Consider the following 18,216-nt stretch of genomic DNA (forward strand, 5'->3'; position numbering starts at 1 on the left):
CCAGAGATGCTGTGGCTGTTCCTGGATCCCTGGCAGTGTTCAAGGCCAGGTTGGATGGGGCTTTGGGCACCCTGAGCTAGTGGAGGGTGTCCCTGCCTATGGCATGGGGTTGGAACTAGGTGATCTCTGAGGTCCCTTCCCATTCAAATCATTCTGTGCTTGTATGATTTGACTTTTAAGGCATGGATTTTGGGGTATTTTGTGAACTTTTAAGTCAGCAACACAACTCCTAAGAGGTCTGGGAAGAAAATTCTGCTTCTCCTGCTATTTAGGGCTGAAAACAAAGAACTGCTTAGTGAGATATGTACCTCCCAAATCCAAGAACCAGCACACAGACCAGCCAGTGAAAACAGCAGCCACAGGGCTTCTCTGGTGGAGCTCACCGTTGAGCAGCAGCTTTCAAACATTAACAGCGATGCTTATCTGCCTTCAGAGAAGCTCACTTCCCACATGCATGGACCATGTGCGTGTCAGGCCTGCTTATCTCTTGATACAATCGATATGCAAGGCCTGCTACAGTTTGGTGCCTTATGCAAGCTTAATAAAGGCAGAGTAAGTGCTGCTATTTCAGTACCAGCTGAAGAAGGAAGTAAAACCACAGGGCACTGCCCGGGGTCTGATGCCAGCACTGTGTGTATTGTAAGAAACATGAAACAGGGATACAGTCTGTTAACATTTTCCCTCAAGTTTCCTATTTCTCTTCTTTTAAGATTCAAGGTAGATGAGTCCTGCTGTAACTTCAGCTGTAACTCAACATGCAGGTCTGGGGGAGCAGGGGGAGAGGGGGAGAGGCTGGTCTGCTTTTCATGTGTGGAAAAGGAGGCAGGGAAGCCAGGGCAAAATATTTCTAAGGCCTACTTATGGCTCAGTGGGGATGCCAAACACCACCTTCCTCTCTGGTTTAAGCTAGATGTGAGCATCCCAAAGGGACTGAGGTCACACCAACGAATAAATGTGACTGCTAAAAGCTCCCTCTCTGCAGTACAATGGTTTGCAAAATCTTGGGGGGTCTGTAGAGCCAAGATGAGCCCAGGGATTCTCTACTTCCTCAGCTGAGCTTAAGGATTCTTTGTATTTCCTCAGCAGTTGCTTTGGGTTTACACTCACCACCTACCTATGGAAATGGGAATGGGGACTCACACCCACTTACTCTGTGCAGCAGAGCAGGCTATGTGGAAAAGATGGATTACTTTCATCTTTGTGATTTCGTTTTACTTTTTGATGCCCTGGGCATTTATTCCTTTGTCATGTATTCATTATTGGCATTCTCTAGGCTTCCTTCTGTCTTAATCTCATTTAAAACACACATTTCCAATTGAAAACTAGGCAGCATGTATAACAAAGCCTTCTGGTACCTAAAGGGGCCAACAAGAAAGATGGAGAGGAACCCTTTATCAAGGACTGTAATGATGGGATTGGGGTAATGTCCTTAAACTGAGAGTAAATTTGGGTAGATATTAGGAAGAAATTCTTACCACGAGGGAGGTGAGGCCCTGGCACAGGCTGCCCAGAGAAGCTGTGGCTGTCTCCTCCCTGGCAGTGTTCAAGGGCAGGTTGGATGGGGCTTTGGGCAACCTGGATTAGTGGAGAGTGTCCCTGCCCATGGCAGGGGGTGGGACTAGATGGGCTTTGGGGTCCTTTCCAAGCCAAACCAGTCTATGATTCTATGAAAACCTTTCCCTTGGTTTGCAATTAATGAAGCCGGCTTCGATGGATCGTATTGATACTGAAATTAGCACACTTACCTATAGTGAGGCACTTCCTTGGTGAACCTACTGTCTTTACCCACAGGCAAAGCATCTTCCTCCCTCGGTGCAAAACCTGGATCCTAAATCCTGCAGCATGGACACACAACTGCTCCTCTCCCCGCTGCCTTGTGTTGTTTTGGGGAGGTTCAGAGGCTCTGCATCCTGCCCATGGCCTGGGGTGCTGCATGCAAAGCCCAACCTGTCGACTTGCTGCTGGGGAAGGGTGAACTTGCATGAGGATTAGACATCTGATGCAACGGAGGAAGAGTGAGCCAAACACACTACAGTGCACCAAACCAGCAGCTGAGGGTTGTGCAGGGAACGGGGCACGCGAATGGAGAGGAACATGTGGTCAGAAGAGGATGGGGTGAGATCAGAATTTACCTAATGGCCTTCAGGAGCATGTAAGCCCAGAGCTGAAACACAAGTGTGCTTCAAAGTTGTCTAAGCTTTCTGTTGCAGGATTTTGGGCAGATGGGGAATAGAATAAATCAATCTTCTGGTGAGTTCAGTAGCAGTTTTTCCTTTTCCACCCTTTTTTCTTTATTGATCGCACTGTGTTGCTTACATAAGTTAGGTCTTTTGGGAAGTTACCCTGAGCCTGATTGATCTGTTTGAACTGGTGCAAAGGGTGTGTGGACCCACCGGTGTACCTCACTCATGTTGGTTTCACTGCAGTGACGAGCGCTGGGCACAAAATTGGGTGACCAAAGCTGCCGAGTCAGACTCACTGATGTGATGGTGGCTGAGCTGGCTCAAGTCACCAGCCTCAACCCACTGTGGCTGCTCGTGCTGGCTCTGCCTCCGCTCTGCTGGGCTCTGGCAGTCAAACTGCACGGAGCAGCCTCTCCTCACCCTGCTCCGGCACAATATCTCAAGTCAGCTGTGACTCCTTGAATGGGAGGGTTTGCTCACCTGGAATCTGCTGGTAGGACTGGGTGAGGAGCAGTATTTCTGCCAGGCAGAGCTGGGAAGGGGATGGCCTTTGACAAGAAGTAGCGCTGAGCAGAACAGCACATCTGATCATGGTGCTAGTTGACAAGGAACAGCTTGAAGTGAACTTCTTTCTTCTCAAATGTCTGCACAGAGTTTTGCACCAGGCTGAACTGGTTTGAAAAGCATTTATGTTAAACTGTTACAACTTCTGCCCATGGATGAGAGTTAAATCAGCTTCTAAAGCTCATTTACAAAAGGGGTTGGAAAAGTTATTTCAAGTTAACAGACTATATTACAGTAGTAGTTATTTGAACAGGTGGGGACTGGGGGAAGTTGGGACATTAGCCAAATCATGAATCATAAGCTAATCAGATTGCCACCCGTGTTTGCACCAAAAGAAAAAAAAGAAAAGGCAGTGCACGAAAATACCACACGTTGCCAGCTACAGAACTGACTCAGCAATGACCCAAACTTTTGTTGGGGTTTACTGGGGCGAGCAGCTACACTTCCAGTTGGTATGGGCATGGGGGAAGTTTTTTACAGAAAGAGTGGTGAGGTGCTGGAACAGGCTGCCCAGAGAAGTAGTAGATTCCCCGTCCCTGGAGGTGTTCAAGGCCAGGTTGGATGGGGCCCTGGGCAGCCTTGTGTAGATCCAGGCCTGGAGGTTGGTGTCCCTGCCTGTGGCAGGGGGGTTGGAGCTCTATGATCCTTGGGGTCCCTTCCAACCCAGACCATTCTATGATTCTATGATTCTATGATTCTATGGGCTCTCTCTGGAGAGAGCTTTCCCCTGACTCCACCACCTCTGAAGGCCTAGGGCTTGTCTCTACTTGTTGCTGCCCACCACATTTCTGCTCTGTCCAGCAGCCTTGCACTCTTCACATTTACCCTTCACTGGGTCCTCTACCAAAGTGATTGGCCCTATTTGGGGCCAGGTGATCTGGCAAAGCAAAGAGCCCAACTTTGGATGTCCTAGGAAGGCAGCCCAGAACACCCGCAGCCTCCACTTCCTCCAGCGATGCTTCAGGCTCTTCTCTCTGGTGCACGAGGATTTGATTGGCTGCCTATGAAGAAGTGGGTCACAAACTTGTTCCTCAATCCTTCCAAAACCCAGGTGAAGGGCTATGCAGAACCACACCATGGCTCTGCTATGCTGGGTAGCAAGGCCTGCAGCAGAGTGAGGGCTCTTCTCCTCCTGAAGTGCAGGCACTGAGGAGTCCCCAGGGTAAAGAAAAAATACGGAGATTCTACCAAATTAAAAATAAAATAAAATGAAATCTGCACTCTTGAAGCTCTGTTGATGCTAGTGGAATTCCTCGTGTCTTACACCAGCGAGGAGATCGAAAGTGCTGAGGCTGCTGGCAGATGCTTGCCTGTTTGTGTGTGCAGTGGAGAAAAGTGCTTGTTTGGTGCTGATTGCAGACTACAGAATAAGAGCAATTTCTCATCCCACCTCCACAGAAGCTATTTAAATAGTTCTACACCCACTTTGAAAGATGCTCAGTTAGAAAGGGAGTAAATCTGGAAGTTATCACTCCTCGAAGGAAGAAGCACCGATAAATAGGCTGAGCTAAGACTGCCGGTGCTCTCGGGGATAGCACCCTCCTAAGAGCCACGGTTCCCTCCACCAGCCTGCCTCTGCCATGAATCGGTTTGCACCAGGCAGCCCAGAGCGACAGCACACTGTGGGAAGAGCCCTGCAGCTTGTGTCTGAGGAGCCCTTCAAGCCCACGCTGCCCCAGCAAAGCTACAGGCCAAAGGCCAGCTGGCCATGTGCCGACACCTCGCAGGCTGCGCAGCCACCGTGCGCTCCCCATCCAGCACAGGAGGGGAGGGAACGGCCGGCAAGACCCAAGGACACGCCAAGCAATAGGCAGAGCGCTAATTAGAAAAGCCCTGATGGAATACTAGGGATCGGGTTGTGACGGGTGCAGTTATTAAATGTCTCCCTTTCCCCTCTCCTCGGGGATTCCCGGCTGCGAACTCACTCCCAAAGTGAGCAGCATTCGCCAGCTCTTTCCCAAAACTGGCTGTGGAGATTTAACCCGTGGCACAGCACCTCTGCGGGGCTTCTGGGGGGATGCTGCCCGCCGTCTGTGTCCCATGTCGCGCTCTCTCTTTGCTAGCCCTCCTGCCCAGCAGGCGGGTGCAAACCAGCTGAGACCCTTCCCCAGAGGCGGCCAAGTCTCTTCCTGGGGTGGGGATAAAGGGACAAGTTAAACCCAGGTGGGAACGGTGCTGCCAGCTTTGTGCACAGGGAGCCAGGTGTGAGCCAGGGACCTTGCTGGCAGTTGCTCCCAAGCCATTTGCAATGCTGGTCATGCCTGAGAGCAGACGCTCAGGCAGCCAGGGAGCTTTCCCAGTCCCACCACATTAGATGTTTGTGGATTTAAGGTGTTTCCAAATTAGGCTGCACCCAAAGACAGACTTTTATGAATTTATGCACTAAAAATAACCGCAGAGTGTGTAAATCCTCTAATGAATCTCATACAATGCTACTGTCAGAGCCAGCTGCTCGTATTTATACCCTCTCAACACAGTCATCCTGCTCTGTAACACAGCACGCCGGGGCCCCGACCCTACAGCAAGTTTCAGGCAAAGCCTTATTTGTCTCCAGCTTTCCCCCAGCAGAGCTCTGCTATGAGATTAAGATCTTAATATTTATAAGCTCTGGTTTTACTATCTGTTTAATGTCACAGCAAATCAGGTGACTACACCGCTATCCCTCCATCCCACCTGAAACCCTCACCTCCTTAGCAAAGGGCAGTTATGTTTTTCCTTAAAAATAAACTAATTATAAAACCACAGTGATTTTCTCACATTTAAATAGCCTCTGTAACAACCAATTATTTCTGAGGACATGAGAAACAGCTGTTGCAATGCTGAAGCTCAAACAGTTACATCTCAGCTATCTGAACGGATAAGAGTTGATACTTTTATTCCCATGTGATATTACCAAGATGTGATAAACAACCATAGCGTTAGTATTAATTTGTAGAGCAAAGATCACTTTAATTTGCTCCAAGCTGAGGAATAAATTCAACAGAGTCTTACCGTTCCACAACCAACCATTTTAAAAGTCTGCACTGTCCTTCCATCCTCTTTTTCCTTCTTTTAGTTTTTGATAAAGCGACACAAGCCTGGGCAAGGGCTGTTTGAAGGCAGAGCCAGTTTGTAAGACAGCCTTAAATCTTTCCAGATTGGGGAGTGGACTTCAAAAAATGTTTTCCAAAGTCTAACCTGGCACCATCGACTACTGAATAGGAGAGCACTGATTTTGCCTCCTGGGGACCTTCTCGACTCCCACAAACAGTGCACAGGAGTCAGTTCCTCTCCCATGGCCTTCAGGTGAGGACTTCTGCTAAAAGTTTTGCTCTTCAATCAGTGACTAATCACCCAAATTAAAATGGGATCTGTAAGTACTCAGCATCTGCAGAAACTGGGCTGCCTTCATTTAGGCTTGTAAATATAGAGCTAAGCCTGGAGCTCCAGGCCACCAGCTCTGCTTGGCACTTTGGAAGTCCTTGTTGTACTCAGCCACGGAGAAGCATGTCCACAGCACCACAGATACTTAGGCAATAGGGTAACATTTTTTAACTGTGCATGTGCCTGTAGCCAAGCCCTTCCAGACACCTCAGCTGCACGACATTTTTATGTTGCTTTACTCCTTAGGATCATGAAACGCTTGGCAAGGGCGATAAATCAACTCTTGTGCTGTCCTATTACCCTGGAAAGCATTATCAGTCCCCCTTAGCCCAGGTAGTTACCTCTAACAAGCCACTCTCAGGAGGGCAGTCCTGCTCCACTTACTCTGGGAGGATGCTCTCCTGGAAGTCATGAGGGTGATTCTTGGTCTCTTTCTTGAGCAAACACTTTAGGCACAGTTACTGGATTAAAATAAAATCCAGTTTTTATTTGGGGTTAGAGACAGGTGAGTGACAGCATTTTCTCTTGGTTTTTTTATGTGGATTTCAATCCAAGAAGCAAATTTTGAGGTAAAGGCTTGAACCCCGTAGGCAAAGTAGATGGAGGAACGTCTAACACCCAGCATCAGTTAAGGACATGACTCAACAACATCAAAACTAACGTGCATCCAAAGTGTGCAAAGCAGTAGGAATTATTTCCCATTAAAAAAATGTGGAAAGTCCCCTAGACTTTATGTTCCTCCAGAGTTAAGTGGCAGCTGAGCAGAGAAGTCTGAGGAATTAAACTGTGGAGGCATCTAAAGCTATGTCTGTATGCCATGAGGAAGACCCAAAATGAAGAGTCCACACTAATCCACCTCTTTAAGAATCTGGCCCCAAGTGACTTGCCACAGATTGGGCACGTGTTAAGTTGCAAAGCCAGAAATAGAAAACCGATTCCCTCTCCTGGACTTTCTTTTGAGGGTTTGGCCAGGTTCCCAGACAACTGCCAACCATATGAAGATCTAAATTATTTGGAAGAGTGCAAAGGGTAATGGAGCAGGGTCAAAAGCCACCTGCAAGCTTGCACACCCTTAGCAGGCAACAGTGGCCAGAGCAAACCTGGGGGCTGTGACTCATGTATCTGCCACATGCACACGTTGAAATACTGTTTCATCACTGATCCTTCCTCTTCTCCAGGCAGGACTTCTATAATACGCCCGTTTGTGCTCCACCATCCACCTGCCTGATAGCAGACGCAGGCAGATTTATTACCGCAGAGCAAGGTAGGCCTCCATTTCTGGAGCGCTCTGCCTCCAGCGCCTGCCCGGGCTGCAGATAACTCCCCAGGTGAGGAGCTGAAGGCAGGCTGCGTGATTCCTGTCAGCTGCCCAGTTGCCACAGGGCCCAGGCCGCAGCAGTGAAACGGGCCGGAGACAGGCAGATTTCATCATGTCATGTAGGTAAAACGACAACCAGTGGGTGACAGCTGGTTCAGAAATGCAGTCTTCTTAAAGGTAACCAACCACCACAGCCCTTCTCCCACCAGTTAGGGACATGGAGGTTGTCTCCCTAAGTCAGTCTCGCATGGCGACAAGGGTTCCAGATCTGTCCAGAGCAATCCTACTGCAACTCAGGAATCCTATGGGTAAAGCCTGGTAACAGTGATCTGCAGAACTTTCTATCTCTATGCTCTAAAATGACACCCTAACTGACTTTATCCAGATCCAAGTATTTTGAAGTTTAAGTATTCATTGCTACGCGAATCGGGCAACAGCGTGGGGACCTCAAGCCAGGGCAGTTCCACAGGAAACCCAACAGCTTTCACTTCCCTCCTACACGCCTCCAGTGCGGTGAGCAACACCTTTGCGCCACAGGCTCATCAGAAGCCCATCCTCAAAATCTACTTGCAACAGCTACTGTCCTTGGCGCAGGCAGGAAAGCTCACAGGCTTCCTTTTCTGTTTGAAACCAGTCCCCAGAGGCTTAATTTGCAGACGGTAATGGGATTCCACCTTCCTGCGCCTGACAGAAGGTGCCTCAGTGAGCAGCCTTGGTTCACCTTTCAAGACGCTGACCTCTTTTTTCTTGAACGGCATCCCGGTTTTGGTACATGGACTGTGACAAACGTTTCAGGGAAGGATTGCAGGGTTAATTAACACATTAATATTGAATATTGCTTCCCTGCTATTGGGTCACTGGCCAAAATTTCTGCCCCCTGGAACCAAACCTATGCCAGCCATAAAGATTACTTTCTTCTCTGAATCTTACTTTTTCTTATTATCATTCTCAACTCCTTTCTTCTGCCTCAAGTCCTGCCCTCCTTCCTTCAACAGTCCTCCCTACAATCAAATTATTTTGGAAAGGAACTGTCTTCTTTTGGCTCCAGCTACACAACTGAACCTCATTTACAGTCAGCAACATGCCCTTCCATGGTAGGCTCTCACCTCTTTCAGAGGAGGCCCGCTGTCTTTGTGTGTGCTATCCTTACATTTCTCCTTCTCGACTCTGCAGATGCAGAGGGAGAAGAGGAAAGGACACAACAGGAGTCCCAGCTCATCCACAGGACCAGCTCAGGGAATGGGGAAGCTCCTGGCCAAGATGTGGTTTCCATCCCTCAGCTGGTATGAGACACCTCCGGACCTGGCAGCAGGAGGTAGGCTCACAGCCCGAGGAAGGTGAATTGTTACAGCTCCTGCACTGGATATGAGCAGCAGGTAAAGCACATTGGCACAGGCTTCAGTGCTGGGTCATTTCTTGACATCCAGGGTCTTGTGCAGCCAGCTCGAAGCCCATCCCATTCATTCCCCACTGTTACATGCTGAGTTAGCAGGCCATCACCCCTTCCAGCACCGTGGACGCCGAGCAAGCTGGGGCTCCCAGCCACGCTCCCGCCACCCAGCAGCCAAGCCGTGCCCAGCTTGCCACACTCCCCCCTGTAACCCACGCTGCTGGTGCCGGAACTGGACGCCCAGGAGCAGATGAGGTGAAGCACAGGCATGTAGCTGCCGGGACGGCTCGGTGCTCTGGCAGCTCCCCGCAGCCTCATCACTCGCCCGGCGCTTGCTCGGTGCCCACCAGCCCCGAGCGCCCGCCTCGGCAGCACACGAGGCCTGCTCTCGAGGGACACCCACCACCGCGCACGCCGGCCGGAGCTGCCGACGGCGGGGATCGCCGGGTGCCCGGGATCCAGCGGCACCCCCGGAGCCGGCAGGAGAACAGGCAGAACGGGAGGGCAGCGCGGGCGGTCGCCGGCCGTGCCCGCACCGCGAAGGGCGCTTGTTCCCAGCCGCCTCCTAACTGCCTTCTGTCGGTTCTCCCAGTCGTGGGGTCCCCGCTCTGCTGCCCCCGGGACGCCCCCAGCCCAGCCGTGCCGCCGGGCGGCTCCGGCACGGCGGCGCCGCGCTCGGCAGGGGGCAGCAGCGGCGGCACCGCGGGCAGGGCTCACCCCGGCTGCCCTAACCGGGCTGCTGCCGGCCGCACCGGGCGGAGGGGGACGAGCGGCGACCCGGCTGCAGGGCGCGAAGGAGACTTCCCCTCCCCCGCCCCCAGGCATTCGACCCGGCCTCACTAAGATCATGGCCCGAGGGGTTATGCGCGACCCCGGTACCGCTGACAGGACGCGCCGGTGCCGCCCCCGTCCCCGCCCGTCCCGGCGGCGGCAACAGCGGGACCGTCGCCCTCCGCCCGCCGGGTTATGAATGGGTGCAGCGGAAGCCCCGCCCCCCCGGACGTGACGCCCCGCCAATGGGGGCGCGGGGCTGCGTGGCTGGATGAGGTCAGCGCGGCGGTGCCGGGGCGGGGGCGGCGCGCGGGGGGCCGGGTGAGGTGGGGGTCGCAGCCCGCGGGCGGGCAGGGCAGGGCGGTGCGGGCAGCGCGGGGCTCTGCGGCTCGCCGCCTGCTGCCGCCGCGGCCCGGGGGAGGCGGGGAAGGGGGGAGGGGCGAGGAGGAGGAGGAGGAGGAGGAGGAGAGGGAGGAGGGGGAGGAGGAGGAGAGGGAGGAGGGTCCTCGCCGCCGCCGCTGCTGCTCCGTCCCCGGGGCCATTCGGCGGGAGCGCGGCGAGAAGCGAGCGGCGCCGGGGCCGGGCGGGGGTCGCCGGGCGATGCAGGGCTTCGTCAGGCTGCGGCGCGGCGGCCGCGGGCTGTGAGCCGGCGGGGGCCGGGCCGGACTGGGCCGGGCCGGGCCGGGCTGGGCTGGGCTGGGCTGGGCTGGCGGCGCGGGGAGGGGAGGGGCGGGCGGGAGCGTGGCGGAGGAGAGGGCAGGCAGCGGCGGGAAGGCGGGAGCGGGGCTGCCCCGGTGCCCGCCCCGCGCGGGGGGCCGGCCCCTGAGTGCATGCGGGGCGCCCCGCCGGGCCGCCGCCGGCCCGCCGCCGCCCGCCGCCCCTGAGAGACCGGCGGGGAGAAAGTTGCGGCGGTCGCCCACATGCGCGGCCCCGGCCGGCGGCTTGGGGAACGGCGCCGAGCGGAGGTGGGCGAAGAGAGTTTGAAGCGCTCGCCGGCGGGAAGATGGCGGAGCGGAGCTGAGAGCGGAGCCCGGCGAGCTCGGGCCGCCCCCGCCTTCCTCCGCAGCCCCCCGGACCCCCGCCGGACACATGCAGGCCAAAAAACGCTACCTGGCGCTGCTCTTCGTCGTCACCCTCTTCGCCCTGCTGCTCTACCTGGGAGTCGTGCAGCTGCCGGGGGCCCGGCTCCCGCCGCCCGGTAGCCGGCATGGCCCGCCCCCGCGCCCCGGCGCCGAGCGGCCCTGGCCCCGCTTCCCCGACGCCCTGCGGCCCTTCGCCCCCGTGGAGCTGCCGGGCACCGAGGGCGGCGGCGGGCGCGTCTCCCCTCAACAGCGGCGGGACGCCAGCGCCGGCCTCTACCGCGGGCGCCGCTGCCGCATGGAGTCCTGCTTCGACTTCGCCCAGTGCCGGAAAAACGGCTTCAAGGTCTACGTTTATCCGCAGCAGAAAGGGGAGAAGATCGCCGAGAGCTACCAGAACGTCCTGGCCGCCATCGAGGGCTCCCGCTTCTACACCTCCGACCCCGGGCAGGCCTGCCTTTTTGTCCTCAGCTTGGACACGCTGGACCGGGACCAGCTCTCCCCCCAGTACGTGCACAACCTCCGCTCCAAGGTGCAGAGCCTCCACCTGTGGAACAACGGCAGAAACCACCTGATTTTTAATTTATACTCCGGCACCTGGCCGGACTACACCGAGGATGTGGGGTTTGACATCGGCCAGGCCATGCTGGCCAAAGCCAGCATCAGTACTGAAAACTTTAGACCCAACTTTGACGTTTCTATCCCGCTCTTTTCTAAGGATCATCCTAGGACAGGAGGGGAGAAGGGATTTTTGAGGTTTAACACCATCCCTCCTCTCAGGAAGTACATGTTGGTATTCAAGGGGAAAAGGTACCTGACGGGGATAGGGTCAGACACCAGGAATGCCTTATATCACGTCCATAACGGAGAGGATGTTGTCCTCCTGACCACCTGCAAGCATGGCAAAGACTGGCAAAAGCACAAGGATTCGCGCTGCGATCGAGACAACGCTGAATACGAAAAGTAAGTGAGCGGTGCCTCTTGCCCGTGCGCGCGTCCCCGTGGGCATGCCGGCATGTCCTGCCCCGGCCCCGTGTGCGTGTCCCCGTGGGCATGCCGGCATGCCCTGCCCCGGCCCCGTGTGCGTGTCCCCCTGGGCATGCCGGCATGCCCTGCCCCGGCCGCGGCCCCGTGTGCGTGTCCCCCTGGGCATGCCGGCATGCCCTGCTCCGCCCGCGGCCCTGGCCGCCCCGCTGATGTGAGCGGAGGAAAGTCGCGATCTCTCCTTCGGGTGGGTCGGTCGGTGGCTTCTCCCGTCCCCGGTGAGGCTGCCGGCTTGCTCGGAGCTGCCTTGGCCCGGGGAGCCGGCAGGGAGATGTTGAAGGGCAGCGCAGCGTCCCGCAGCCGTGGCGTTACTCGCCCGGGGACCGGTGACCTGCATCCGCAGCCCTTCGGCTTCGCAGACGTGGCCAGCGGCGAACGTGCTGCCCGAGGGTGCTGTGGCGTTTGGTACTCCCCGTCTTTCCCCCGGCGTCTCTGAGGGCCGATGCCCTGTGCCTTACCCGCCCCGGGACAAAGTTTGTGCGAGTCCTCAGCCCGCTGCGGTGCGTACGTGAGCCTGGCTCCCGCGGTGGGCTGGTTGCTGGGAGAGACTGCTGGGATGCTCGCTGCCAAAAGCACTACCCGGCTGGTGCCCGCGTCTCCACAGACGAGGCAGCAACTCGCTTCACTGGGTTTTTCCTCCCTGCTGAAACCAGCACGGATTCAGTAAAGAAAGGAAAGAGAAACGCTGACTGTGTTTGTGTCCTGTGCCTGAGTTTCTGGTTTTCACGTGTGGTGCGGGCACAGCGTGCTTTCTCTGAATCCCTGATTTCTGCATTTCGCCCAATTTATATTTGCTGGTAATGCCACTGTGCAGCCAAATTTTGTGTCACTGTGGTGCTACCCTTGCCTTCCAGTCTGCTTTTCAGGTTTGTATGTATAACTGCCGGAAAAATCGCTGCCTGGGAGTTACCTCCAGGACTGCGATGCCAGCTAAGCCCTTTTGCAACTGATTCAGTTCATTTAAATGCCGACCACCAGTATGTTTGCTGCAGAGTAAAGGTCTGGGTGTGAAGTTCTTTTTTGCACAAGAGTCTTTCCCGTGTGGCAGGAGTTAGATGCCGAATTAAAACAGACCAGCTGTATAGTGCTGGGCTAGTAGCGTGGTGGAGCTGCACTGAGAGCTGCCAAGGGCTGGAGGGCTTCACCATGCATAGAGGAACGTGGGTGGAAAAATACTCCTGGAGAGCAGCCGGGAAGAAACTACAGTGGCATTAATGCTGATCAGAATTTCCAGCTGGCTGCTTGTTTCTCCACCGAAACTAGCCATGGGCGGGTTGGGAGAGACCGGGAAGGTCAACACTGCCACACCAGGAAGGGAAGCCTGCCTGTGCCTGGGCAAACCCTGCTCTCCCTCTGGTTTCTTTAAGGACACGGCAGAGGGGGGAGAAGACAGCTGTGCATGTACTTGGTGGACTTGTAAGCCCATTCGCTTTCAGCGAACTGATGGGCGAGTGGTGAGATGGTGCACACGTGGAAGCAATACAGCGGCAGTACCAAGGGATCCGTAGAGATACTAAGCTAAGCCCATGTTATTCTTGATCCGGGAGTCCCTTTGGCTTGTGATGTCCTTTAGGGAATACTTTTTGGTGGTGAAGAAGGGAGACCTGACAGCTGTAACCTTGCAGGCTGTGCTGGTTTTATTGGCATGGATCTCGGCAATTGAACCAAATACAGATAGGAAAAGTCCTGGATATTTGCTGTGTTCTACAGCATACATGTTGTCATAAAACCAAGCATACTTGCCTGTGGTTTGATGTCATTAGGGCCATAATCAATTTTATTACAGCTACACCATTTGGTCTAAGAAAAGAAAGACCCCTCCCTGTAAGTTCTGCCCCTCCTAAAGCGTATTTGACACAGTTTGTAGCGAGGGGTGGAGGTAACAAACCTCGGAGGACACAGAAGCATTAATCCAACCTGCGTGCTGTGCTGCTCATACAAAAAGAAAATACTCGCTGCTAAAATGTGGCCGTATACTTCAGCGTTCATTGCCAGGGTGCTGTTAAAGACAGGAAATAAAAAAAGAGATGATAAGAAAATAAGATTACTTCAAGGCAGGCTGAATCCGTGGTCAGGCCACCGAGATGAAGGGGTTCACTCTGCCGACCGACTGCAAATGCTGAAGCTTTTGAACCCGGCATCTTATCTGAGCGAGCGCACCTGCCAGAGCGTGCCGCTGCCCCTTCACGCTCCTGCTTCGGTGCCGATTCAGAGCAAAGTATGCCATCTGCTGATCTCCCAGCACTGTGTCCTGCCGTGGCCTGCCTTCTCTCTCTTTCCTGTGCAAATATGGACCATGCTGGAGCTCCACTCCTTTCATAATAGCCAGCAAGGTCACATCTCTGGTGTAGCATTGAGGTGGTCAGCCGGTTTGAAATGCTTCTGTGTGGATATATAACCCAGGTGTGAAAGCTGTAACAGGGGCCCTGCTGTTTATCCCACCTAAAGCAGCATCCGATTGTGAACAAGGCTGTAGTGCCTGGCAAAGAAATGTCTCAAAATGCAGTCGGGCCTCACAAACTGCATGGTGTAAAGATGCTCTCGTGGAGCTTTTGGGGGGCTTGGATTTAACAGTGCATCCTCAAGGTTTTAATCAAAAAGAAGAAAAATGCATTCTCCAAGATACGTGTATTTACATACTCATATTGAGTTGGGAAAGTCGCTTATCGTGCTTTTCTGTGCTGGTCTTCCCACCCTCTGCTGTGACACACTCTTTCCCGTCACATAGAGGGCAGGAGTGTGGGTGCAAGTTAGCTGTGAAGGGGTTTTGTCTCCAGTGCTACATTGGGTGTTGGGTTTGAAAAAGGTCCACCTGCCCGCGGGATGCGTTGTTTCCTCTCTAGGAGGTTGAGGACATCAGGAAAGGTGACTTCTTGACCTGTGGAAAACGCATCAAGTGTCTTATTTCATGTGGGGGAAGGAGGGATGGGCATGTGCGTGTTTGTCTCCCTGAATTGTATTGAAAGATCCATCTGTATGTTACAGCTAATTAATTTGCATCCCAGTTATGCATCTCAGCAGATAAAGCTGATGCAGACTGAACTGAGTCGCGTTATCATGATTAGACAACCAGCAAACAGGATACAAAGGAAAACAAAGAAAAACTCCGGCTTCTTTACAGTGCCCTGGGCTCTGTCAGAGTTGGCCTTTGTCACCCAGTGCTGGGGCAGCTGAGCTTTCTGAATCTGTCCGCGGTAGGATTTCGGTGTCAAGCTTTTCATTTCACAAAGGGTTAAGCGAATAAACAGCGCTGCTGCTGAAGTTTGAAGACAGCCTCTTAAATATTTAATGACAGTCTAAATATATACATATGTACAATGTGTTTTAAACAAAGGCAGAATTCATGTACAGGCTTAACTGGTTCCAAATAATTACTTTTTGGAAGGTAATATAAATGAGTGTGGATACCGAAAGAACTGGAGGAATGCAGTGTTCGAGTAAAGCCAGATGCGGAGAACAGATTGGCACCGAAATGGGGGTCTTTCTAGGAAAGTAAATAATGTTGCCTGTGGTATATCCCCTGATCTGCAGCAGCCATGCCTGTGGAAGCTGGGGAGACTGATGGGATCCGAAAACATAAGCTCTCGTCAAAAGCTCATTCAAGGAAGCTTTTTGCTCGTGGCTGTGCAGGATAGCTGAAGTTAATGATGCTGGTGAAACAAAGGGGTGAAACAGGTAATGAACAGGGCTGAAAAGAGGAGGATGGAGAAGGGGAAGTGAGGAAAAAATCCATTTTTGGGGAAATGTGAACTTAAGGCAGAGGACAGCTAGTGTAGTGAGATGCTCTTTATGGAGTTTTCTAAATCTTTCGACTACTCAGTGCTCAGAAAACCAGCGTGATGAAGACTGAGCTGAGAAAGGTGGATGAAATGCATCCTGAGGTGGGACTAGTTGTGGAGAGGAGGTTAGAGGCATGTGATTGTGGAGGAACCTATAGAAGGAGCTGCCCACAGATCTACCTGGGGCTGCTGGGTGCTGGCAGAAGAGAGAGAGCGCAGCAGCACACTGCGTGCTTATGCCTGTGAGATGTCTCTGCAGGGTTGTGGATGTACTTTCACAAGTGAAAATACCCAGCTGAACCTGTACCTGGTAAGGTTTACCTGGTGTGCACTTTACTGGTGGAACATGTGTCAATCACAGCTGCATTCCTACCCATGGAAGTGCTGTCTTGAGCAAAGGTTACAGTTGTGCAACAAGCGCAGAATGGGGGGAAAAGCAACTTTTAGTTTCACTTCCTTCCAACCAGGAATAAAAGACACATATAAAAAAAGAAGTGACAGAATTAGATTTTAAGTGGTTTACTTTCTCACTCGCAAGACTGGCACAAAAATGTGAAGTAAGGCTTAGGCATGCCTGTCCAACACACGATGATAAACTAGATGCTGCATAAGCATGGTGAAATTCTTGTATTTTCAGCATGCAAAACTTCGGTGCATTCTATTAAAATATAAATGCAATGTGTAATTACTTTCAGAATTATTTGGACGCCTTTGCAAGACCGCTCCTTTGCAGCTCTTGAGGATGAGGCTGAGAAATCACACAGGTTTGGGGTGACTGCTGTCCAGGACATTGGAACTGAGATGGGAGCCAGTCCGTGCATCTTGTGTATCACCAGGCTGCTTCGGGAGCTTGGATGAAACTCAAGAACCACTGAGAGAGCTTGGGCATTTTCCCAGAGTGTCTTGGCACTGCAGAGACCTATCCCCACCAGACTGCATTTTTATTTTAACATAAATTTTAAAGAAACTGGAAATTTGCCTGTTCTACAGTGTGTTTATTCCAAAATGCAGTAAGCAGGTAAATAACAAAGCTCTAACGTGTGTCTGAGAAATACAGGATTTGCTGTGTCGTGTTCCTCCTCCCGTGCTCGGTGTGTAATGCCTTATGTGCCTTTCAAATGCCGATTTAATGCAAGTAGAGTTCTGGAAGAGGGAAGGGGCTCCCACCTGAGGTACCCCAGGCCGATACCCTGGATGGGAGCAGGTACTATGGGAACATCCCTGAGCTCCACTGGCCAGCCTCAGCCTGGCCTTTTGCAACAGGACCTTTCCTCTCCGAAAAGGGGTGGGAGAGGGTGGATGCGTGTGCACGAGCGTGTTTCCCCGTGCGAGAGGTGCAGAGCACCGCAGCATGTGTGGCTGGGTGTGCAGGGTCAGGCACCAGTAGAGGAGCCCACCCTGCCCGCTGGCTTTAAACCAGGCGCCCTCCTAACCTCAAGTAATTAAGTTTTCTTGTGGGGCAAGTTATTATTATAATTGCTTGCCCCAGGCTTTTCTACATCTTCCTGTGAAGCATCTCATATGAGGCTCTGTGGTGACAAAGCATTACAGTAGATGGCTGTTCTGGTCCAGAGCAGACGTTTGCTGCATGTAGAAATGTAGGCGAGCACTGCTTTCATGGCCAGAGGGCTCTGCCTTTATTTCTCCTGCCTAGGAAAATTGTTCTAGGATAATTTATTGATAAGTTACTATTACTGAAGAGATGCTTGGCGATAGAACAGTACTCAACCCAAAAAAATTACCTGAGTCATCATTTTAATTTCAAGCAGAATTTGCCCTGAAATGGATAGTTGGAAGGATTTGTTGAACCCAGATCAGAACTGAGTTAACTCAGTTCCAGCTACCCCTTTGGGCAAGATGAAACCCTGACCTGCCCCCAGCAAGAAGGTGCTGCAGAGCACCCCACGGTGCCCCCACCTTCTTGCCCTTCTTGGTCAGGTGTTTCACAGGGTAAACCCCAACTTGTGCGGGACTTTTTGTGCTGGCTTAAGGTGAGCTTCTCTGAAACTGTTCCTAAGGGAGATGAATGGCTGATCTTGGCGTTCTCATGGGGGCTTGTGTGCTGCTGCTTGCGAGGTGTTCGCAGTCGTGGACCTCTTTTTGTCTGTGCAGCTCTGAAGTGGTGCATCTTCCCAGGAGGATGGGATTGAAAGAGAGGAGTTTCAGCTCAAGACAAACCCGTGTGGAAAAGGCTAGTGGTTTGACTCTGCTGGAAATAATCCTTTTGCCCCACATACAGCCCTGGACCAGCCCACTGGAAAGTAAACCGACAGCCGCTTGCGGGAGAGGGAGATAAATGAAACTGGTCTGCACGACACATTTATTTACTCAACAGATGCGAGTCAAGAGAATGTGCTGTAATCTCATGATTTCTGGAGTATTATCAGTGATTGTTTTCCCTTTCTCTCTGCAGGGTTTCTTTCAGAAAATCCACAGAGTTTTGTGGTCTTGAGTAAACAAACTGTTTTGCTAAACAGAAAAATAATGGCTAGGTACATAGATAACTGGCCTGTGAAGGGAGTTCAGTGCTGTGCCCTGTACTGCTAGGGTGAGTGACTTCTCAAGGATTTGGCTATATCGAGATGATGATGATGATGCAAGATATATGCTCCCGTCCTCCATCATATGGAGATTAGCTCAACTTGCAGGAACGTGTGAGTGTAATTTCAGTTGCAGCAGCTTTCACCACTCCAGGTATTTTGGGATGTATAGGTTTCAAAAACCT

The 18,216-nt window shown here is 52.8% G+C and overlaps 1 protein-coding gene across 1 annotated transcript in view; it reads left to right on the forward strand.

The window, feature by feature from the left end:
- Positions 1 to 10,352: 10,352 nt before the first annotated feature.
- EXT1 (exostosin glycosyltransferase 1) overlaps positions 10,353 to 18,216 on the forward strand; it is a 179,031-nt gene continuing 171,167 nt past the window's right edge. The window contains exon 1 of the mRNA XM_084280290.1: positions 10,353 to 11,631. Coding sequence (XP_084136416.1) covers positions 10,679 to 11,631 — 953 coding nt within the window. The 5' untranslated portion in view covers positions 10,353 to 10,678. The remainder of the gene's footprint in view (positions 11,632 to 18,216) is intronic.

This window comes from Gallinula chloropus (genome assembly GCF_964237585.1).
Source record: "Gallinula chloropus genome assembly, chromosome: 2".
Lineage (NCBI taxonomy): Eukaryota > Metazoa > Chordata > Aves > Gruiformes > Rallidae > Gallinula > Gallinula chloropus.